This window comes from Aristolochia californica, unplaced genomic scaffold (assembly GCF_029961685.1).
Source record: "Aristolochia californica isolate CCGP_79_NKW_82.1479 unplaced genomic scaffold, dmAriCali1.0.hap1 SCAF_81, whole genome shotgun sequence".
In the NCBI taxonomy this organism is placed as follows: domain Eukaryota; kingdom Viridiplantae; phylum Streptophyta; class Magnoliopsida; order Piperales; family Aristolochiaceae; genus Aristolochia; species Aristolochia californica.
The window spans coordinates 47,501-70,953 of NW_027182281.1; the positions used below are offsets into that span (position 1 = coordinate 47,501).

The window sequence follows — 23,453 nt, forward strand, 5'->3', positions numbered from 1 at the left end:
TCTTCCTCATTCAGAATAATCAGATTATTCAGTAAGAGAAAATGAAAGAAAGAATGAAATGACAATGAATTACATTGAATTCTTTTCTAAGCTCAAGAAATTCAACATTCATTTACAAGGATGTCCAAATAGTCTTCTTTCTTTCATTAGAATTTCTTCAATTCATTATCATTGATTCATTCATTTGCATTTCATTCTTTCTTTCATAAATGAATTACATTTCTAAATTGAAGAAATTCATTCTATTTAGAAACATGAATTTACATTTCATTTTCTCTTTCTTTCCTTTTCCTTTTTGAATCTTCATATAGAAAGCTCTAAATACTCCCCCCTTCATTCATTGATAAGGAGGAATCCAGCGGAGGCCCGCATAGGATGTGTGAAAGAAGGACCAACGACGATCTTGGAGGAGAAGGAGGAGTAGGAGGAGTCAGTCTTCTTTGAAGATCAAGGAAAAAATCAGACAATTATGCCATTCGGAAGAAGTCTTCTACAGAGGGAAACCTTGTTACGAGTAAGCGGAGAGGAAAGATCTCCAGAGATTCCTATCTTATTCCATTCCAGTGGCTCGACCAGTAACCAATGGCGAAAACTCAAAAATCCATGGAAAACCGGTAGAACCCCATTTCGGCCAAGTTGCGGAACCGGAAAAAAGAAGCGGTTTTTCGCACAGCTTGCTCATAGTGCAGGTCCCACTTGTATATCGTATTTGGCCGAAGAAGCATCGGACAGGTTGGAGTTCCTACCAAATTGGGACTCCATGGACCAAGATCTGCTTTCATTATATGGGCAATACCGATCATCTTTAGTAGATCATATGGATGTAGAAAAAGCTTCAGATTTTGAGAAATTGGAAACATCTCTTTTCCATTTCCATTTACCCAGTTCATATCTTTGTTTCGTGTGTTCCCGGGAGGAATTCGATCTCTTCAATCTCGGGATACCACCTAAATAACTGCGGCCAGAGAGTCAAATAGGTCGGGAAGAAACAGTCTGAGGTCGGGTCGGACGACATACATCTTGGTTGGTCCCACCACCACTAGAGATTGGACATCTATAGAATCTTTCTATAATAAATAAAGAAATATATATTTACTGGACTAGCCTAACCTTCGGTTCCTTCATGCCCCTATTCCCTCAAATCAATCTTTCCTTCAAGGCAGTCGCATTCAATCAATTCCCTCCTTTTCTACCCGGGGATTCGACTCAAGTCCTACCCATACCTCAAACCTCGCGGCTATCAAAAGATAGGTAGCTCACTCTCGAAGGATCAGGTCGAACTTCCAATAAGGCAGGATTCTCACTCGGGTAGGGTTCATCTTTCTTTACCGGAAACTCCTCCATCCCTTAGTTCTTTTCATGAGGGTTCATAAACCTTTCGGCAGTCGGAGATCTCATGATTGATCGGTGTTCGGAGGCAGTTCATTCAGCTGACATACATTAGGTTTTTAGGTTTCCACCCCACAAATCGCTGCCGACCGAACAACTTCTATGGAAGATCGAACATTCAAACATTTTGATTCTGGTAGGGTGACTGGGTCTGTTGATTGAGTTGATCCGGAGCGGGAGGAGGAAGTCAACAGAAGAGGGCTCTATTCTTCAGTCAAAAGAATAAACGGGGTTTTTTAATCTCTCACTGGGACAGGTTTTGAAATATCTTGTTCGAAAGAACAGAACCAGGTCGAACTTTGATTCTGTACTTTAAAGGCTGGTTCTCGGGTGGACGGGGCAAGGCGGGGTTGGAAAGACAGGTTGCTTGCTGCAGGAGTGGAAGGCGGGTTCTTGAGTCTCCTATCCTTCTCGGAAAGGCAGATCCTGCAAGCCCTAGTGAGCGGAGCGCGGATGCGCTCGCTCAAAGCCAGCGGGCACTTGCTGTGTCCGCGGGCTTCGCACACGCCCGCTCTCTAGCGCACAAGCCCACGGGCACAGCAAGTGCTCGTTGGCTTGAGCGCAGTGCCCCCTATAGCCTTGGGGCTAAGCGCACACGCCCCTTATAGCAATAGGTGCTTCAAGCTCTATTGCGACTTTGGGCTACGCACCTTTACGCACTAGAGAAAACGCTTTATAGCTTTCTATATACTATATAATCAAATCCGGTTATTGATACAATTCATCTCATTCTTCTTTATAGTACTTCAGCGGGTTTAGCTTCGTTTATCGTTTAGTTCAGTCTGAATTTCTTTATTCTGTGAAATCCAATTTCATTAAAATAAGGAGTCTTTATGTCTCGTTACCGAGGGCCTCGTTTCAAAAAAAGACGCCGTCTGGGGGCTTTACCGGGACTCACTAGTAAAAGACCTAGATCCGGAAGTGATCTTAGAAACCAACCGCGTTCCGGGAAAAGATCTCCTTATTCGTCTAGAAGAAAAAGCATAATTTCGTTTTCATTATGGTCTGACAGAGCGGCAATTACTTAGATATGTTCGTATCGCTGGAAAAGCCAAAGGGTCAACAGGTCAGGTTTGACTACAACTACTTGAGATGCGTTTGGATAACATCCTTTTTCGATTGGGTATGGCTTCGACCATTCCTGGAGCTAGACAATTAGTTAACCATAGACATATTTTAGTTAATGGTCGTATAGTATATATCCCAAGTTTTCGCTGTAAACCCCGAGATATTATATTATTACTACGAGGGATGAACAAAGATCCAGAGCTCTGATTCAAAATTATGTGGATTCATCCCCCCGCGAGGAATTGAATTGCCAAAACATTTGACTCTTGACTCATTCCAATATAAAGGAATAGTAAATCAAATAATAGATAGTAAATGGATCGGCTTAAAAATCAATGAATTACTAGTCGTGGAATATTATTCCCGTCAGACTTGAACTTTATTAAAATAACAAAGCTTTGGACAATTTTGTCCACCCTGTTTCGCCAAACAAAGTAAATAGAACTAAGCTAAGGGATTAAATCCGGATTTTCCCCCATTGTAGTATCGCAAATGGATCCGCGGTGAGATTCTCATTCCTTGTCCACCCTTTCCGAGATTTTCTGTACCACAGTAATTGGGTCCCTAGAAAAGAAAGGCCCTACTGTTGGAATAATGGTATCCATTGTTATTTGATACATTGCGGTTGGTAACGTTGGTGAATTAGGTGTAGGTGAAGGTACGGAAAGAGAGGGATTCGAACCCTCGGTAAACAAAAGCCTACATAGCAGTTCCAGTGCTACGCCTTGAACCACTCGGCCACCTTTCCTACATAATCTTAGGATTATTGCCCGGAAACCCAGTGAATAGCGAGTCATTCATATTATTGAATTGTATTATTGCAATAAAGGTACGACCGATCGATTATAAATCGAAAACCTTTCGTCAAAGAAAGATCTTCCTTCGAGGCTCGAGGGATAGGATAAAAAAACAAACACATTTTCTTTATTGAATATTAACTTAATATTAAATAAACTATCTATTCATGTTTGTCAAGACGACGATCCTCTCCATCTTATTCGGATATTTATACCGGATTAATCGTATTCTGGGCCGAGTCCACTAACTCTATAGTATTTTAGACTATGGTTATATTTAGAGTTCCGTAGGAATTTCAAAATGCCTTTCTAGTTTCATCTTTCTCAACAACAACTCTTCTCATGAGCTACCCCATAGATCTATTACAAATAAATTCATGAGCCGCCCTATGATTTTGATATTTCGATTGTATTGTTTGTGTTTGTGTATACGCGCTATTCGCGCAAAATGGATGGGCTGGTTATTCTATTTTCATCATTCCATGATTATTTTCTTCTTTTTCCTCTGTGGATCATAAGAAAATCAAAACTCCTCGAGTTAGATCAGAATCTGTAGGATAAATTCTTTGATTCCTCAACTTCGATAAAATAGTAAGAGGAGGAAGAGAACTTACTAATGGTATACTTACTACATTGGACTGAAATCCAATCGGATTCCAATATTTCCTATCTATCCCTGCCCAAAAGGGACAATTTGGGGGGTCCACATCTTTTTTTTACAATTAGTCTGTTTTTTTGTGATTTCGTACTGTACAATTCCTTTCTTTATGGGAGCATTTTCCCGGGATAATGAGCTCAATTATGGAATGGGTTGTAAACTATGCCTAGATATAGATAACCCTATTTAGTTGTTGCTTATGCAACATAGGAAAATGAGATTTTTCATTCCGAAAGGCTGGCGCGATTCAATGCGATCGCTTAGGCACATTAGGTAGGTTGGGTCTGAAGAATGAGGGTGCTTGAAAGCTTAGAATCTTTGCGATTCCAAACGCTGTCAAACAGGCGGCGTTACGACCTGCGCATGATTGGTGTATGTCGATCCTTCGGATGATCCCGGACATTCGATCATTAATTCAGTTTTTTGATGTTTTCTTTGCGGTTGTGATAATCCACCATTTAGTGGTTGGGATTTGTGCCGAAAAGGTCATCCCTGGGCGTGTGTTTAAGCGCTATGCTCTTCTTGGTTATGGTCATCGGGGATGAGCGGGTGGCGGAGCATCATCGCTCATTCATGCAAGAGATTGGGGTTCAGATTTCCTTAGCTAAATCATTAGTCTCGAGATCTGGTTGCCTTGAATTTGCTAAACGTTTCCTAATCCATCGGGCGTCTAAGGATATTTGTCCTGTCAACGTGAAGATGGTAAGAGCGGCCAACTAATCGGTTGGTTTGATGCCGTTGATGTCAAATCTAAATTGCTTGCGCACTTTGACTGCGCGGCGCTGGTTTTCGTACGTATTGCGCTGGACTGGACCTGAGAAGGTTAATAGTGACTTCTCACGGCATTGGAAACGCCATCAACAAATTGCTTACTCACCTAGCGGTATTAGACCTCTCCCTTTTATGGTTTGGTTGGGTTGGCCTGAGGGTCTTAATCTAACCTGCTATCATGAGGGGATGGTCAGAGGTCTGCTCCTCGACCGTCTGAAACCAGACTCTAATTTAAGAAAGAAATTGCGTAGTGATGGTTTCGATGTCTATGAGTACTGTTCTGCTTTAGTCAAGTCTTTTTTGCTTAAGCATTGGCTTGCATCGATTGTTGACTATTGCGAGTGGTCTGACTCTGTAGCGCTAAACCCGAGTACACCATGGATGCCCGTACGCTCCACCAGCTTGTTGCTTACGACCTAATCGAAAAAACTAAGCAAATAGAGAAATTCCATTTCATAAGTTTAGTTTGATCTTTCGGTACTATAATCTGGTGCGGACCCAGAGTGCTCCCTTAGCTATAGGGCTTGCTACAAAGGGTTATCCGTTAAGATACATTCAATCTTGGTCTGGCTCCATCCATTGACAGAATGAGACCGGAACTCCATGAACAAAGGTTGGGGAGGGAGGAATGATTGAATCAATCTATCTGACGAGGGAAAGAGGATTGGCCACCAGATGCACACGAAAGATCCCTATCGGGTTTAACAAATTGGGGGATACCCCCGAGCCATGGAATACCGGGTTTCATCAAGGTTGTTCCACTTAGTAGTATGGTGGGATCGGTTTGAAGCCAATAACTAAAGACAAGGTGTTGGACTATGCATGGACATGACTGAATCTATTATGTGACACTGGATTTGGAGATGTATTACGAGTTGATCAAACCAGTTTATGATGGAGTTTCCTCCTCCTAATCATGATGAAATGGCATTTGTGGTTGTAGCCATCCAGTGCTCCCAAAGAAATGTGCTTACTCGGAATCCCCGGCACAAAATGCTTGATGGATCACCTAGTGCATGAACAGTCCAACTTGTGGCCTGGTCGCTTTGTCATATCGAAATGATAAGCATTTTTGGGGGGTTGAAGCGGACATCTGGGAATTGTGATGATTCATTCTAAAACTTAGATGAATGTTATGGCCTTCGCACGCGACATGCGTGAGATCTCAAAACTGAAGCTTTCAAGATATTGATGAGATATCTAAGTATGGATTCTGGGGATGAGCATCCAGAAGTCTCCTTCAACTCTGACTTCACCATAGAGGGAATTGTTATGGGCCTAATAGCTTGAAAGTTGTTCGTACGAGATTTGAATGGAACTTGTGTTTGAATATTCAATGTTTAGATGCTTCGGGGAAGGAAGGAATGGTTTCAATAACAACCATTTGGCGCACAAAAGCTACTGCATGACCAAGGCCCCTTGACCCCGAGGCATACATTAGAGAGTGACCTCCAGACTATCTCCCCAAAACCCCCTCCGTCGGATTCCATAGTGCAAGAGCATTTTCATGACAAGGCAGATGACATTCTCTTAACTGAGAATCCAATAGTGGAAGAAGCACCGCTTGTAGATGCGGATACGGGAATCTCGATGTCCTCCTTGAACTTGAACAATTTTGTATATTGTTTCAAGTTCGTCGAAACAGTTTGATCAAGACTGTTTATGAATTAACCGGATATGCCGTACCCTGGATTGAGCCCTGCAGTGCCCGCGGGCAAAGCTAGCGCACAAGCCTACGTAATGGGGGCACTCTAAGTGCTCGTTGGCTAGCAGATGCAGTGTCCGCCTCAATAAAGTTCCCCTCTTGCGTAAAGGCGCTTTATAGCGTGCCTATCAAGCGCCTTATAACAATAGGGCCCAATAGGGCAAGCGCCTAAGCGCCTCTTGCGTAAAGGCGCTTGACGCGTGCCTATCAAGCGCCTTATAACAATAGGGCCCAATAGGGCAAGCGAGAAGCGCGCGTACAGTTCCACCTGATAGCAAGAGTGCTATAAAGCGCGCTACTTTGGCTTGAAGCGCCTGACGTGAGAGGGGGGCACTTGACGCCCCTTGTAGTAAGAGGCGCCTATGGCTCTCTTGCTACAAGGGGCTGCGCACCTTGTAGTAAGAGGCGCCTATGGCTCTCTTGCTACAAGGTGCTGCGCACCTTGTAGTAAGAGGCGCCTATGGCTCTCTTGCTACAAGGTGCTGCGCACCTTGTAGTAAGAGGCGCCTATGGCTCTCTGTATACAAGGGGCGGAGCACCTTTACTACAGAGGGGCTCTCCAGCCTACACTGGCTTGAAAACCCAGTCTTTCATATTGAATAAAAAAAAAGGTTGTATTACGACCCGTCTGTCGTATGGTTATTAGGCCCCCTTCTCAACTAATGAATGTCGGGTCGGGGGTTTGGTGATTATTCTCAAAAAGGGACGTAGAACCGGGTTGCGCTGCTTGATGCTCCGATCGAAAACAAATCAGTGGGGCCATGCCGGTACGACAGAATATGCGTTAGAAAGCCAAAACTAAAGAAGCCACCATAAAACAGAAAGAACATTGTATTGATATCGTGGCTAACGTACACCCTTTCAACCCTTTCCATAAAGCATACTACACAGGCTCTACACAGTTTAGGTTTACAACAGTGTAGGCTTGCTAAAACAGGCTACACAAGCCTGATTGAGTACTATTACTAATATAGAGATATATATCGTCCTATCCTATAAGACTACTATATATATATATATTAGTAATAGTACTATGTAGCTAGTTGCTATGACGTTATATAAGCTTTTTTTAAGCTATAGCAATAAAGGCATTAATGCAACGTAGACCTAAGTGGTCATATTGGATCCAGGGGAACCATCACAAGTATGGCCGGCCTATATTTGAACGAGAATGCCGTGTCGTCCAGCTCCGCTTAGAAGAAGGTGACTCACTTTTCTTTCGCAGCTGACATTCGACATTCCTGTGTTTCAATAAAAATAGAAAGGGCTGGTCAATGTAAATCTCAGAGATCGGTCGGTTTACTAATCAATGAACCAACCCCCGAACCTACTTTTTCTTCTTCAAAAGTCAACAACTTTTAACCGACCAACAAAGGTAACCGACTATAGAATCAATCTTTGTCAACGCGGCAAGGACGATAGACGCGAATCTATGGTTTCTTTCAATCGGATACCAATTGCTTGGATGCGTTTGAAAGCCTCGAGATGAATTGACTCTTGCAGAAGAAATTCTTTCTAGTTGGGAAAGGTTTGTCTTGTGTCTCCGTAACAAATGGTCCATTTATTGATGGGCGAACGACGGGGATTGAACCCGCGCGTGGTGGATTCACAATCCACTGCCTTGATCCACTTGGCTACATCCGCCCCTACCCCCGCACAGGTTTGAGTCTCTATCTACGATCAGATCCTTTCTGAACCCCCCTATGACCGCTATCAAAGAGAAGCTTTTTCCAATAGTTGCAAGTCTATTGTTGTGTTTTGGAATTAGGGGAAGCAAAGCTTCAACAAGCAAGTAGAAGCTTCCTGGCAAAGCTTCAAACAAAGAGGTTGGGCTGTTCACTTCATTGATTTGACTTCACTTTACTTAAGATTTCAGATACGGGCCGGGCGGGCTTTCAAGGCTCCTTTAGTAGACTGCGAGCTTCAAAAGGTGAGCGCTCAAAGCTAGCGCGTTAGCCAGCGAGCGAGAAAAGCGAAGCGAGCCAGAAAGCGCACAAGACTTAGGGCACTTGCAGCCCCTTGTAGTAAGAGGTGCTGAATAGCCCCAAGGCCCTATTGCGTACAGGGGCTTGATACCTGATAGCAAGAGTGCCGTGAGGCGATTACCTTAGGCGAGGGTTGGTGTGGCCATGCGGGGGGCGAGAAGCGCCTCTTGCTACTTTGGGCTTGTGCGCTAGCCTTATAGCTTGGGGGCTTGAAGCGCGCGTCAGGTGCGTAGCCCTGTAGCAATAGAGCTTGACGCGCGAGAGGGGCATGTGCGCATGGCAGCAAGTGGGCTTGTGCGCTAGAAGTCGGCGTGTGCGCTGCAGTGCCCGCTTAGCTTGACTTTTTCAGCTCCCTTAGAGCTGGACCTATTTACAGACTCGATCATTGCCCTACCCTATTGAGTAAGGGTCGAGAAAAAAGCGATTGCTGGCGAGGAGAAGTGAACGAGCTCCTGCTTGAGCTTACAGGGAGGAAGCGATCTCCGTCAAGGTTCGCATTAGATCCCCTACGAACTTCTGGATGTGAACAAATGGCACGTCCTTCCACCAGAAGGAATGGATGAATGAATAGGTTGAAACGCTTGTACGCCCAATCTGTGGTTGGTAGGTGCTCCATCTAACACTAACAATAAGGAATATCGGCCCTTCGCAGCTCCCGAATTCGACTCTTTGCATGGCGTAACATAAATGGGTTGGAAGCGAGATGTGGTCTGATCGGACCACGAATTTGCTTGGAGGAGCTTTCTTCCTCGGGCCACATTGATGGAATGGAAGGGAGGGGCGGGCCCACCATTCACGCACGCTTTTGCCCTGCCCCATTTGATCAGGACTGTATCCTTTCTGAAAGGCTTTTCTGAAATTGGAGGAAGAAGCAACGGCCCTATTTGCCACACCAACCCTCGCCTAGCGCGCGTTGCGCTAACGCGCTTGAGTTTGATTGCTGGGTCTCGCCTTTCTTTTTTCACTTGGTTGCCAAATCATGCCTCAAATCTCCACCGCTTCGATCGACACTTCAAACAATTCCAACGCCACGCGTTCTATGATTTTGCCGGCCTTGCTTCTGGATATAATAGAGAATATAGTTTGCGATTTATGGATGATTCAGTCCGACACCCGATCGGACCTGCTATGCGCCTCCGGTCCTTGCTATCGTCCCTTCGGGACCCTTCTTCGCCTTCGGGCTGAAGCCCAACTTTTTCTGGTTGGGGGAAACGGACCTTTGGTCATGTCATTGTTTCTCCTTGGTAACTTCGGCTTCGCCTTCCTTCGTTCCAGCAGCAAGCGTTTTCCTATGCTTCCCCGGGGGCTGAACTAGCGATCGGCACGTACGTCACTCCGGGCGGCGAAGCCCTCGGCACGTTTGGGAGGACCTACGTCCTTCCTCCCTTCCCTCACTCTTTGACCTACGAGCTTCGCCTGAGTGTTTTGGACCAAATGCAGTGGTGGTCCTGATCAATCATTCTATGATGATATCCCATGTTGAGCACAGCCCTCCCTCTTGTACTACCACGAGGGCACCGGACGACGGGAAGGGAAGGTTCACTTTTGTAAGCGAGACACAGCAGCTTGCGGGAGATGATGGAAGATAAGGGTGCGCTAGCACCGGCGGGGCGGGTTGGTGCACCAGCCGGATCTTAGTGCTTGTTAGCGGACAAGTGCCGTGCTAAAGAAGTGGCAGTTAGTGCGGGATATAGCGGCTCCAAAAAAGCAGCAAATTTCCTGCCTGATCGTGGGCCTGGTCCCGGAGAGGAGGAGTGTCTAGTGCGACTTGTCGGACATGTAATACGGGATTTCCATCTCCCCCGATCGAGTCCCTGCTTCACCTAAGATCGATTGAACTTTCCTGAATTTCCAGCGTGAAGTTCAGTTTGGAGGTTCAATGTCAGTCATTTCAGCCCGGACCAATCAAATGAACCAGGCACGAAATCTATGTCTGATTCCTATTCATCAAATTTCTATTATATTCATTAGTGATCTACCTTTGGACTGAGATGATGATCGAATATTTGACATAAGGCATAGAGCGGGATGGAAGAAGTGGAACAAAAGGAGAAGAAATGGCAGTCTAATGAAAAAGGTCTTCTGTGTCCGGGCAGGGGAAGGGGAGGCGAGCGGGCAGCCGCTGAAATACAACATGGTCCGGCCAGTACAGCGCAGGCGCTTCAGATCATCACAAAAATTCGTGACTAGGCAGATGGGACTACGCCTTAGCCTGACCTTAGTGCTAAGAAGGGGATCTCCGCCGCCTATTCGAGAGAGAGGTTGAGAGACGTGATGTGCATGAGACCGAGCCACGCTCGCCAAGTCTCTAATCAGGGATATCGAAGATCAGTCATTTCGGGACCCACGAACACTCACTGCCAACGCGAGGTCGGGAATCAGCCGACTAACGGGCCGCCACGGGAAAGAGGGGGAAAGAAGCGTCACTTTTCTTCTTTATATGATATGAAACTCATTCTTCCGCTTATCCGGCTGGGTTTTCCCTTTCTTCTTTCTTGTGCTCGCTCTCTCCTGTCATGCATCATGGCTGGGTGGAAGACGAAGACATACATCCATTTCTTTTGGCCAAGATTTAGATCTCACTAGTTGTTAGCCTTGGCTACACCTAAAAAAGAGTGCCGGAAAAGCTTAAATGCAATCTGCAAAACGAGGGAAAGGAAAGGTGACTCTCTACTGGGGCCTGGCCCGGTTTGCGTTGCTCGGCCGGCTTAATCGCCAGAGCAAGAATCATCTATCTTGCGTGGATATGGGAGCGTCCTGAAATGGTAGCTCGGATGCTCAAGGGCGGGCTGATTGGTAATATGAAAGACCTCGACCTGCTTCGGGAGCCGATCTACCCCTTCGGAGTCTCTGATTAATCCGTAGAACCGGGGCCGGCGGTAATTGATTAGGGAGTTGACCCAGCCCCCTATCTACGCTACGCCCCGTAGGGGACGAGCAATTGATTCTTTTCGATAGGAAAGCATCGGAGAGTTGACTCGAGGCCGGATAATTATAATACAATATAGAAGATCTGGTCGAATGGTAGAATCATCTATGGGTTCGTTAGGAATCGAGAGTCGTTGTCTGGACATACGAGTCACAGCCGGCCGGGAAGAGGAGAGATCAACGACGGAGCTACTAGCTACTAGTTGGAAAGGAAAGAAAGAATATAGAGAGAGATCCTTTACCTTTAACTGACTCAGGCGGAGGACCAACCAGTTCTTCCTGCTGGTCAATCATCATAAGGCTGGACATGTAGGTCTTGCCCGATGACCAACAAGACCTTATACTATAGTAGGGGGCTAAGCCCCGGCCCCTACTCCGAAAGCAAAGCAAAGCGAAAAAAGGAGAACCGAAAGACCAGATGCTCAATCGGCGCACCAAGCAATCAAACTCAAGCGCGTTAGCGCAACGCGCGCTAGGCGAGGGTTGGTGTGGCAAATAGGGCCGTTGCTTCTTCCCTGAATTAACAAAAGAAATAGGGCGGGCGGGTGATGTCCGCTCCCTTGCCTCCACCAGCAATGCCTGGTCTGTTTCCTGGGGAGCATGGTTCCTATCGATTACCTTTGTTCTATTGAACTCGGGGGGCGGGGCCTTGGCCCTCCGGGATGACAGGCTCAACAGATTCTTCTTTGATTTGTTGTGCCCTTCCCTTTTTGACTACTTCTTTGTTGCTTTGGCTACTCAAGCGGTCAGCATGGGAGAACTATCTCCTGCCTTCGGTTTGCCTCCTGCTTCAATCTCGTTGCACGCTGCCTTCCTCCATCTCAAAATGGCGTCTTCGTGGGATGCATTTACGCCAGAGCGAGGACCAGAGAGCTTCCATCCCCTCATAGCGTTTCCCCTTTCTACCATCCATTCGCCAAGGAGCTTCCCGTGGTCCGTCAGCTCTTTCACCCTATGAACCTCCGGTTTCCTAATTGCATCTTTCCACACAGCATCGGTTCTTCGGATAAAGAACTCTTTCCTTCCTTTCGGAGATTCCATTCCCTTCCAACGAAAGGGATTCTCCTATCTTTATACGGTCCTTTTGAGTTTTGCATCCGTCATAGATTCCGGTTGGCCTTTCAATGCATTCCAGTTTGGACCATCACCCAGACTAAAAAGGTGAGCGCTTAAGGCAGTGAGTAGGGGGCCTGCGCGAAAGCCAGCGAGCGAAGCGCTCAAAGCGAAGCGAGCCAGCCTGACGTGAGAGGGGGGCTATTCAGCACCTTTACTACAGAGGAGGCCTATTTGAGTTGAGCCCGCGGGCACTGCTGCAGCGCACACGCCCAAAGTTGCAATAGTGCGAGAAGCGCTTCAAGCGTCAGGGCGCCTCAGGCGCTAGCGGCTTGACTTTACTCCGCCCAAGCTCTTGCTGGAAGCGAAGGACAAAGTCTGTCAGGAGGAAGTCTTTCTAACCGGAGAGTCGTAAGCCAAGGAACTAGTCGAAGACGACAGCCGTGACACTCTGAGCTTAACCACGACCGGAACCAACAACCGTCACCGCTATGCCGTATAGATCCTCTGCCGTTACCTGCCGCTATCAGCTTTGTCGGAGTGCTCATCTAACCGTCACGCGAGGTGCGGGTCAACGCGGTTGGGACTACTATCATATACGCTATTCTTCGATCCGTGTACGCGTCTCATTGCCATCCCAATGTTTTTCTAAATTCAATGTTAGCAATCAAACTCAAGCGCGAAAGCCGTTGCTTGTTCCCTCAATGTAGATAGCGGAAAGGAAACAGCGGGATGACCCCCGCCCTTCGGCTTAGGTTGTTCCATCTATGGTCATTGGTATCTCCATTTGATATCTAGGAAATTCATCGAGTTGCTCCAAAGGATCAAAACGGCCAGTGATTAATGGAACCTCTTGTCGACCCGACTCGTTTGGCTTCCGTCTTCTGGCTTCCGAACGCGCCAAACCTGTGCTGACAAATAGCCAACCTACAAGCAAGAAAGAGGGAAGGAAGGTCTTGTCTGAAAAGGTCAAATCGGCGGACCAGGTCCGCCATAGCTTCTTTGATCATGCCGGAATGGGGAAGAAAAGAATGCCGATCGTTAGCGAGAAGAAAAAGCGAGAGCCTCAGCTCTCTCCACCCTATCTGACCTCTCTCGTCAGGGGGCGAGAAGCCCTATCTATCAATGATAGAGGATTGGAAGAAACTATCCCTTCCCTATTATGGAAGATTGGAATATTATATAAATAGTCAGGGGGGAGAAGGCTAAGTAAGCCAAACTGACGAGAGAGAAAGGCTTCGACTCCTTTTTCGTAGTCCGGTGACAGGCTGACAACCATATAGAAAGTCAATCCTTCTTTTTCCGGTATGCCGCTCCGCAAGCAAGGAGTGCCACGCACGAGCGGAGCAAAAACAAAGCAAGGGGAATTCCTATTATGGTAAGCATGCGAAATCCTTTGATTGCGTATTGAATATACATCCATGTCTTTCTTGTGGAACTAGCTAGGATCAAATTCTCACATGTCAGTTTCGTTATTACAACCTTCTTTCTTTATGTCAAAGACCAGAAGCTACGCGCAAATTCTCATTGGATCTCGGTTGTTCTTAACAGCGATGGCTATTCATTCAAGTCTTCGGGTAGCACCACCAGATCTTCAACAAGGTGGAAATTCTCGTATTCCGTATGTACATGTTCCTGCGGCTCGGATGAGTATACTTGTTTATATCGCAACGGCTATAAACAGTTTCTTGTTCCCATTAACAAAACATCCCCTTTTTCTTCGCTCTTCCGGAACCGGTACAGAAATGGGTGCTTTTTCTACGTTGTTTACCTTAGTTACTGGGGGGTTTCGGGGAAGACCTATGTGGGGCACCTTTCGGGTGTGGGATGCTCGTTTAACCTCCGTATTCATCTCGTTCCTTATTTACCTGGGTGCACTGCGTTTTCAAAAGCTTCCTGTCGAACCGGCTCCTATTTCAATCCGTGCTGGACCGATCGATATACCAATAATCAAGTCTCCAGTCAACTGGTGGAATACATCGCATCAACCTGGGAGCATTAGCCGATCTGGTACATCAATACATGTTCCTATGCCCATTCCAATCTTGTCCAACTTTGCAAACTCCCCCTTCTCAACCCGTATCTTGTTCGTTCTGGAAACACGTCTTCCTATTCCATCTTTTCCCGAATCTCCCTTAACGGAAGAAATAGAAGCTCGAGAAGGAATACCAAAACCTAGTTCACTCGCTGAGATTGACGATTCTCTCTGTTAAGCATCCATGGCTGAATGGTTAAAGCGCCCAACTCATAATTGGCAAATTCGTAGGTTCAATTCCTGCTGGATGCACTTGGAACGTGAAGTGAAATCGGGTCCCAACCAAGTAGTACATTATTAGTGACCTGCCTGCTTCCAGGTCGATTACAGATTCAGAATCTAACGAGCGCGATAACTAATAAGTTCACTTTTGAGCTCTATCAATCCTTCTGTCGGTCAATCCGTGGATCGCAGGTTCTTCTAAGTCGACTTAAGAAATTCTCTCTTTCGCGAGTACTTCTTTGTTAGCTAGGCTTTCTTCTCTCTCCTGAACATCGAATTCTTCATTATTAGCGAGAGCTTCAGAGTCAATTATAGGTAACTCTTCACTTCAGACGCACAGATTGGAGTCAAATTAAGCTATAGGATTTTTCCGTCCATCAAAGAGATTGAAATTGTATTTTGATGGCGCCGGTTGATCGCTGAAAAAGGTGAGCAAGCCTAGCGCACAAGCCTACTAGGGGCACTTGCTGCCCTTGTAGCGAGAGGGCCATAGGGGGCTGCATCGCACACGCCCGCTTCTAGCGCACAAGCCGCCGGGTGGGGCACTAGCAGCCCTACCCTAAGGCTTGTGCGCTAGCGTAAGGCAATGCACAATGGCTGTCATCTCCTTCTTCTGTACTGTGTACCTCTTCTCGGCGTCATTGAGCTTCCGATTTTCGTAGGCAATTGCGTGGCCCTCTTGCATCAGAACACCCCCAATGGCATAATCTAATCTGAGGCATCAGTTTGCACTTAAAATGGCTTGGTGTGGTCCGGTAGCCGCAACACAGGACCTTCCACCAGAGCCCTCTTAAGATCATCAAAGGCCTGCTGGCACTCCTCTGACCGGCCCTATCTTTCTTCAACAGGTCTGTCAACGGTGCGGCACGGCTCGAGTATCGGGCAATGAATCTTCGGTAGTAATTGGCAAGGCCGAGGAAGGCGCGGAGCTCCCTCACCTTGGTCGGGACAGGCCACTCTACGATGGCACGGACCTTCTCCTTGTCCATGCGGATGTTACCCCCACCGAGATAATGCCACAGGAAAAGAATATCCTTCAGGGCAAAGGAACATTTCTCCTTCTTCACGTACAACTGGTTCTTTCGCAGCACTTCGAACACAGCTTTGAGGTGTTGCACATGTTCCTCCAAGGTCTTGCTGTATACAACAATATCATCCAAATACACCACAACAAACTTGTCCAAGTACTCATGGAACAAGTCATTCATTAGGGTACAGAAGGTGGCAGCGGCGTTAGTTAACCCAAAGGGCATAACCACAAATTCAAAAGCACCTTACCTTGTCACACAAGTCGTTTTCGCCTCATCTCCTTCGGCGATCCGCACCTGATAGTAACCCGATCGGAGGGCCAGGATTACCAGAAAACGAGCACCACCCAACTGATCAAAGAGATCCGCAATCTGAGGGATGGGATCAAAGTTCAAAACCGTCAACTTGTTCAACGCCCGATAGTCAATGCACAGCCGCAAGCTTCCATCATGTTTCAGAAGGAACAAGACTGGGGCTCCGAAAGGGCCTTCGATGCCCGTATGAAACCTGCCTTTAGCAGCTCGTCTAGTTGCCTCCGGAGTTCGGCCAACTCCGGAGGGGCCATGCGGTAAGGGGCACGAGCCGGAGGCACCCGGCTCCAACTCAATTTTATGATCAACTGCCCTTCGAGGTGGCAGAGTCTTCGGCAGTGCCGGCGGCATGACATCTGCGAACTCTTTCAGAACGCCTTCAATCTCACTAGGGATAGGCGACTCCGTCAAGGGTTGGGGCTCCATCCGAGGGGCCGCAACGTAGGTAGGTTCTCCTTTCTTCAAGCCCTTGTCAAGTTGGAGGGCCGAAAGAAATTCAGTCTCTACTTTATCCTTTCGCACCACCGGGACCATGCAAGGGGTATCTTCCCCAAGCATACAAAAGGAGCCAAGATATGGCATAGGGACAACCTTAGCAGAGTGGAGGAGCCAAGAATGACTTGAAAATCATCCAGTGGCACCGCCATCAGATTAGCTGCACCCAAAAACCTGATTTTAATTGGCACGCCTTTCGCCAACCCAGCAATGGGGCGGGCCTCAGAATTCACCGCTTTCATCCATCCTGCTCGAGTCTTTGACAAGCTTCAACCCGAGCCGCTTTGCCTCCCGATCAGAGAGAAAATTGTGAGTCGCTCCCGTATCCACCATAGCACGAGTGGGTTTACCATTGATGCTCACATCAACGTACATTAAGCCCTTCGCTTGAGTGGGCTTCTCTGCCGCCTGCCCCTTGATAGCATTAAGCAGTCTCAGGGCTCTTGGTTCATCATCACTTTCTTCTTGAATCTCCTCCTCCGGTGCAGCTTGTGACTTAGAGTGCCCGCGGGCATGTTCGCTTTATGGCCCTATTGCTATTGTAGGCTTGGGGCTTGAAGCGCCTATTGCTACCTTGGGTGTGTGCGCCTGACGTGAGAGGGGGGCACTCTTAGTCCGAATGGCATGACTTTGTAGCAAAATGTGCCAGCTGGTGTGATGAACGCCGTCTTTTCCCTGTCCTCCTCTGCCATCTTGATCTGATTGTAGCCCGAAAAATCATCCATAATAGAGAGCATCTCGTGGCCTGCGGTGTGATCTACGAGAACATCGATGTGCGGCAGCGGGAAATGGTCCTTTGGGCTTGCCTTGTTGAGGGAAATCTATGCACATTCTGACTTTCCCATCTTTCAAAGGTACAGGGACAATGTTTGCTAACCATTCTGGGTATGTTGATACGGCCAAGAATCCGGCGTTAAACTGCAACATGATCTCTTCCTTGATTTTCTCTGACCATTCCGGACGCATTCGGCGGAGCTTCTGCTTAACAGGCTTGGCATCCGGATACAACGGTAGACGATGAACAACCGGATCTGTGTCTAGGCCTGGCATGTCTTGGTATGACCAAGCGAAAACATCTTTGTAGCTCTGGAGTAATCATGGCGAGCCTCTGCTCTGGAGATAATGCAGTTCCGATCTGGACCTCATGGGGGTCTGTAGTGGTTCCGAGATTGAGTTTCTCGGCAACTTCGCTACTGTGCTCGATCCCTTCATGACGCAAAAAGAGATCAAGAATATCTTTTTGCGGTTCTTCTTCATGGGTCTCTTCACTTTCTATCCCCATGAGCTCAAGATCTAACTCTACGCTGAAATCGTAGGACTCGAGCTCAAGCCCATTTTCAGGTTCATCCTGCAGGTCATTCTTTTGATGAGTCAAGGGGGTTTTGAAAAAGAAAAAATCTTTTCCTATTCTACGCCTTCGCAAAATACGGCACCCGGGTGTGAAGGCCTTTATTCACTCGGGTATCGGTTCTCTCTCTCAACGGACCTGATCAGAGGAGGGCGAGGGCACGGCTATGCCCCTGGCGGCCTCCACGGTTAAAGGGAAAGACTCCCAATTCATTCTACTCTGTGAGACGGGTTGGATCAGACTTGCGGGATCTGACCCGTACCCGTAGTGCACCATCATGACATCCTCCTCTTGGATGCTGGCTTCAACCTCCTCTTCGATGAACATATCAATCTCATGTGCAGGGATCTGGTATTCTTCCTGCAGCGCTTCTGGAATCTCAATCTCCTCCCAGTTGATGAATGGGACTTTTTCCTTCCCGCACTTCTTTGGTGCTAGTTGATCCGATCCGGCTTCTTCCTCCATCGATGCGACAACTTCCTCGGCTTCACGTTCTTCCATCTCGACGTCTCCTTCTCTCCGTACCTCCTCCGCCGTGCTTGACGAACTAGACTCAGACTCAGGGTCTGTCAACGCCTCCTCACTCAAGAACAGACAAGAAAGATCTTGATAATAATGCCTGTTCAGCAGTCGGGAGTACTGTGGGACTAGGGATACATACATTTTGGTGTGGACTTTCTACGGACGGACGGACTTGTGTTTCTTGGCTAAGGGTGGTTTACAGGGGAAAAGTAGCGGCATGTGGATCGGAAAGGAGACATAGTTGGGCGGTGGCGTAGGCATGTCAAAGTGCGGCGGGAGTAAACCCTGTTCCAGCGCTCTTCTGACTCTCTTTCTCTACTGAGCTCTAAATATGTAGTCTTTCACTTTTGGTAGCCAAGGCAAAAAGTTGGATCGTGTGAGCGCACACGCCATACTAGCGCACAAGCCCAAAGTAGCAATAGGGGTTGGAAGCTTGCCCTATTAGGCCCTATTGTTATAAGGCGCTTGATAGGCATGCTTCTCGCTTGCCCTATTGTTATAAGCGCCCAAGGTAGCAGCCTCTGCAGCTGCCCTTGTAGCAATAGGGCTATAAAGCGCACTTCGCACACGCCCAAAGTAGCAAGAGGGGCACTTTTTGAACTAGCGCACTCTCTCCCCCCGATGGGGGAATCCGTAAGGGCGCGCTAGCACGCAGATATTCCGTTTGAAGCTGCTGCAGGAAGGGAGCCGCTACACTGAAGTTGAATGTAGTCAGGGGCCATGTTCGATACGGAGACCGACGCCCAGAGTGAGCATGTTGGAGGTTCTTCTCGTGGTAATCGGAAGGGTCTTGTCGTTGTGGAGGGGATGCGGGTGCATCAGTTCATGGAATGGCTTTTAAGGATCGAAGCTCGCGAACAAATTTCTTTCTGTTCCCACCTACCCCATACTTATTAGTTGGTGGAGCCCCCCCCGATAATAGTCAAGTAAATCCAACTCGTGATTAAGTGGAAGGTGGTTCGGTTCAGACATTATAGTTCACCAACTGCACAGAGTGGCAGGAAAGAAAGAGGTGGTTCGGTTTCGGGTGGGCTGCGGAGAAAATAGGGATTGGTTCTTTCCGGTCCAGCTTCATTCGATTAACGAGCAGGTGGTGCAGGTGGAAACTCTCATTGTCCGCTTTGTTCAGGGGGAGCACACAACTAAAGGTCCAACAGGGTGGGTGGCGCTCGCTCACACCTTACAGCGTTTAGTTCGAATGAGCCGTTCTATATCCCGCCCTCCCTATGTGTCCGACCGGAACTAACCCACCTTGCCTCGGACACTGCCGGGGCTTCGCTTCGGACCTGCTTTCCTACCTGGAACATGAGTTGGACCCGAGCTCAACTAGGCAAATATAATCCACCCTATCTATATTCCCACCCCAAGGCCTCTTAAGCAAGCTGTAGGTTGGACTGGAGAAGCAGGCCGTGAAAAGTCAGAAGGGACGGGGAGAGATTGATCACTTATTCCTACCGGGTGGATGAGAACATTTCGACCATGTTTTTTGGATGATGTGCGTTCGAGTGGCTAATTTAGGCCATGTGAGGCCCATCGATTGATGGAGAACTATGGGGTTTCTTTCTTTTTGCTAAAGTGTTTAACAAGTGGGACTATTCAATCTGTAAGAGAGCGATGGGCTTCCTTGAAAGAAGCCCGAGCGAGTAATTAAACAATACTGACTAGGAGAAGTGACCCTCGGAATATAGACTTTAAAAGAGAGGATGCCTTTGTTTGGCCTTTTTCTTAGGCCTTTAGGATAGGGCATCAAGCCGCTAGCTCGACTGAAAGGAAGGAGCATCACATCATATTTCGAGGAGTAAACAAGCAGGAGAACGGAATAGGATTCATTCTGATTTAAGAGATTTTTGAAGTTTGAAATTAAAGAATGCTTCAGCGGGTCGCTATTCGTTTTCAGTTCTTTGATCCATTTCGTGGGGCAGAAGGGGTTTAGAAAGATGCTCGCCCGAAGCCTTGTTTCATAATCCATCATAATCCAAGGGAATTCAATAAGAAAGCTGGAACGAAGTTGATCCTTCGGGAATGAAAACTTACAGAGTGAGAACGAGAGGAATGAAACTGACCGTTCAAAGAGAGAAAGCTACCCATGCTCTGTTTAACCCAATCGAAGTGAAAGTCAAAGAAATTTCATAGAAAAAACAGTGAAATTAAAACATCTTTAATAAAGAAAACGTAGAAATTAAACATATCAAAGGGGAGAGAATGTCATTTTTGCATTTCCATTTCTTCTTCCCCTGGTGATCTTTAAGAAGTAGCTGCTTACTTCTTTGCTATTGAGCGGTAATCCCTATTTATTGTAGCTAAATTAAGCCAATTTGCTCACTGCTTTGAAGTGCTAAATTCTTCCCTTTAAGCCAATTACCCTCAGCCCCTAAGCTTGAAGCCAATTAGCCGGAAAGTGTAGTTCGAGCATTAAAAGTAAGCTAAGGCAAGCAATTCGAGTAGGAGTGAAAAGAGACTATGGGACTTGGTGGTAAGATATATAGAGATGTGGTCAAGTTCTACCAACAGAAGGTCTCTCTTTCGACGCTATACATGCTGCCGGACGTGAGGCGAACCCCAAATAGTCGGCTTAGTCTTGGACACAGATCGCTATGCTATAGAATGCCTGCCTAGTCGTCCCTTAGAGCTTGATGAAAGAGGTCTTGGCATCGTATATAAGAGTGTGCTCTTCTTTCCTCTATCAAAGGCCTTTCTAGGTAAAAGGTGCCATCATGGAAGATCTAATCTATCTCAAGGGGTAGGCACTCCCTAAGCCTAAGATAGGGACTCTATCCGAAGCGAATGTAAATGCGGGACCGACTGTGACCGCTTGACGATCCCGAATCGAGGAGCCTTTGAGTTCCAGATAAGTGGGATTAGGTCTAGCTGCCTGATGACATAGGATGGCGGTCTCCCCTTTGGAAGCGGGGTGAGAAGGATCCCCTATGTTATCCAAACATCCTAGAAAGCTCTTCTGGTTCCAAATGATCATGCCTTCATTCCTTGATCATTTCCGACTGATTCAGTTAAGCGCTCCCCATGCTGATTGATTTACTTATTGTTCTAGGAGGATTTCCACTCTTTCTTGTCCGCCCTATGAACTTATGAGTTCTATATCTTCTTATTTACGAACCACGGATTCTTATCCATATCCCATTCATGGACCATGGTTAGGTATATAAAGATCTAGCTGTGCCCCTGAGGAACAGGACAGTCTATGGTGCGTCTTGCTTTCGACCTTATATGGATCCCCTATTATCCAAGCAGTAAGGCCGGCAATGACAAGACCCAAAAGAAGGGCTCAGTCTTGGAAGCGCCTTCTTGGCCTGATAGATAGAAAGCTTGACCGCCCCTTAGAGTTTGCTGAAAGAGGTGGGTCCATCGTATATAAGAAGGATATCTTCCTTTCTTCCTAAAGTAGCTCCCTACTACGACTCGGACGGAGGAAGACTGATTTCGAGGGTAGGCATTCCCGTCCGCCCTTACACAGGGCTCCCTCCCCAAGCAAAGAGAAATGCGGTACCGGCTGTGATCACACGCTGGGCACAAATCCTAGAAAATTATGCTTCAGCTTAAACGGGGCAGAAGTCACTATCTGGCACACTAGGGAGGAGGTCTCATCTGAGGAAGGCGGATGATAGGATAGCCCTATCTTATCCAAACGGGCTAGCGACCCCCTCTTCTAATAGCCATTACAGTGCTCCTTCCCTCTCTTTCTCTCGGGATTCTCCATGCCACCAACTGCTATGAATGTCTCCATTTCAAGACGAATACCTTGAACTAGGGTTGGTGTGGCCATGCGGGCCGTTGCTTCTTCCTCTCTTTCTTTTAGCTTTTCTCTTTGTCTTTTTAGGGGATTCGCTCCATCTTAGGGAATCGCTTGGTTCCTTAATATGCCCTGTAGGTTGCTCGTTCCGTTAAATAACAGCTTTCCCTTTTGCTGCCTTCTTTCTTTGGGAGGTCTCCGACGGATGCGCCGGCCGGTAGGTGTAATAGCTACTACCTTAAATCCTTCCCAAGGAAGCAGCAGGTTGGAACATGCGGTACACCGGATGTGCTCCCCGATCACTGCACTGAGGGCGCTCGGGCCCCTCACTGGCTGGTGATGTAGTGAGGGTCCCTTCGCTCATCGTTTAGCGCGGGTTTCAGTTCCGTTCCGCTCTGTTTATGGAGACCCCGCTCCCATTTACACGATCCACCGTCTCTTCGCGTTCGTTTGCAACCGTTCATTCGATCCTGGCGGACTAAGTCTACATTGATGCTCCTACCTTGGTGGGCCTGGACTTTAAACTCCCCAGTTTCTCGAACCTTGGCCCGCTGACTAGCGCGGGAGTAGCTCTCCCGTGAAATCATGATCGTCCGTTTCCTTTCGCCCGGGAATTGCGTATATAGTTGAGCGAGCGTAGCTTCTCGTTTGGGGGCGCGCTATCTAAACAGTATCTTCTTGAATCCACGGCCCGCCGCAGGGAGTGGTGCGAGGCCTCCTTGCCCGGCCCGGAACAGCCAACGGGGACAGGCGGGAGAGCTGACTGGACCTCAGTGCGATGATGGCTTAAGACCCTCGCTCGCGGTTCCACTGGCAGAGTCATACGGCCATTCCCCGGCGACCCTGACGCCGGGTTAGCGGGTTTGATCCCCCCGCAGAAGTAGCAGGCAAGCTCGGCGGCGTTGAGCCAGCGTGCGATCCCCTCGGCTTTCATTTACTTGAGTAAGGCCTCGAGTTGCGTTCTGTGCTCCTTCAGTTCGGGGAGCTTCTCTGCAAACGCTCTCGGCTCGCTGATGCTTTAAGCTGGGTCTTCCCGAGAGGTTTCTCTCCAGCGATGATCCGAGTGAGGGTTTCGCTCGTTCCGCGGAAAGCTTTCTCTTACCCGCGTCGACGCTTGGGTGATGCCTGACCGTTGTCTCACGGATTGCGTTATGCAGCGCATGTTGTCGATTCGCTTGAGTTGAGCGAACAAAAGGGGTTTAAGGTGAAATCCTCCGAAAGACACCCTATTCGACCCGTTCCTGAAGCAGCCACACCAACCCTTAGGCTGCCGAAGGAGCAATCAAACGGCTGCGCTAACGCGAGGGTTGCACCACACCAACCCGGAGTTGCTTCTTCCCCTGCGATAATCGGATTCGGTAGAAGACGAGTCCGTTGAGGGATTGTTTC

General features: G+C 47.7%; 1 protein-coding gene and 2 non-coding genes across 3 annotated transcripts; 2 read left to right on the plus strand and 1 right to left on the minus strand.

Moving 5' to 3' along the window:
* Nucleotides 1-3,118: 3,118 nt before the first annotated feature.
* Nucleotides 3,119-3,205, minus strand: TRNAS-GGA (transfer RNA serine (anticodon GGA)). The gene has a single exon. It is a non-coding gene; the product is annotated as a tRNA-Ser (tRNA).
* A 5,262-nt stretch (nt 3,206-8,467) lies between these two features.
* Nucleotides 8,468-14,567, plus strand: LOC137939708 (putative cytochrome c biosynthesis ccmC-like mitochondrial protein). The gene has a single exon (XM_068784864.1). It carries the CDS (start codon nt 13,815-13,817, stop codon nt 14,565-14,567), a length of 753 nt encoding a protein of 250 aa, XP_068640965.1. The 5' UTR covers nt 8,468-13,814.
* On the plus strand, nt 14,568-14,641 carry TRNAM-CAU (transfer RNA methionine (anticodon CAU)). Its single transcript has one exon. It is a non-coding gene; the product is annotated as a tRNA-Met (tRNA).
* The last annotated feature ends 8,812 nt before the right edge of the window (nt 14,642-23,453 follow it).

Excerpts from the sequence above, each read along its gene's own strand:
- LOC137939708 (XM_068784864.1), top strand. The coding sequence starts at position 13,815 with ATGTCAGTTTCGTTATTACAACCTTCTTTCTTTATGTCAAAGACCAGA.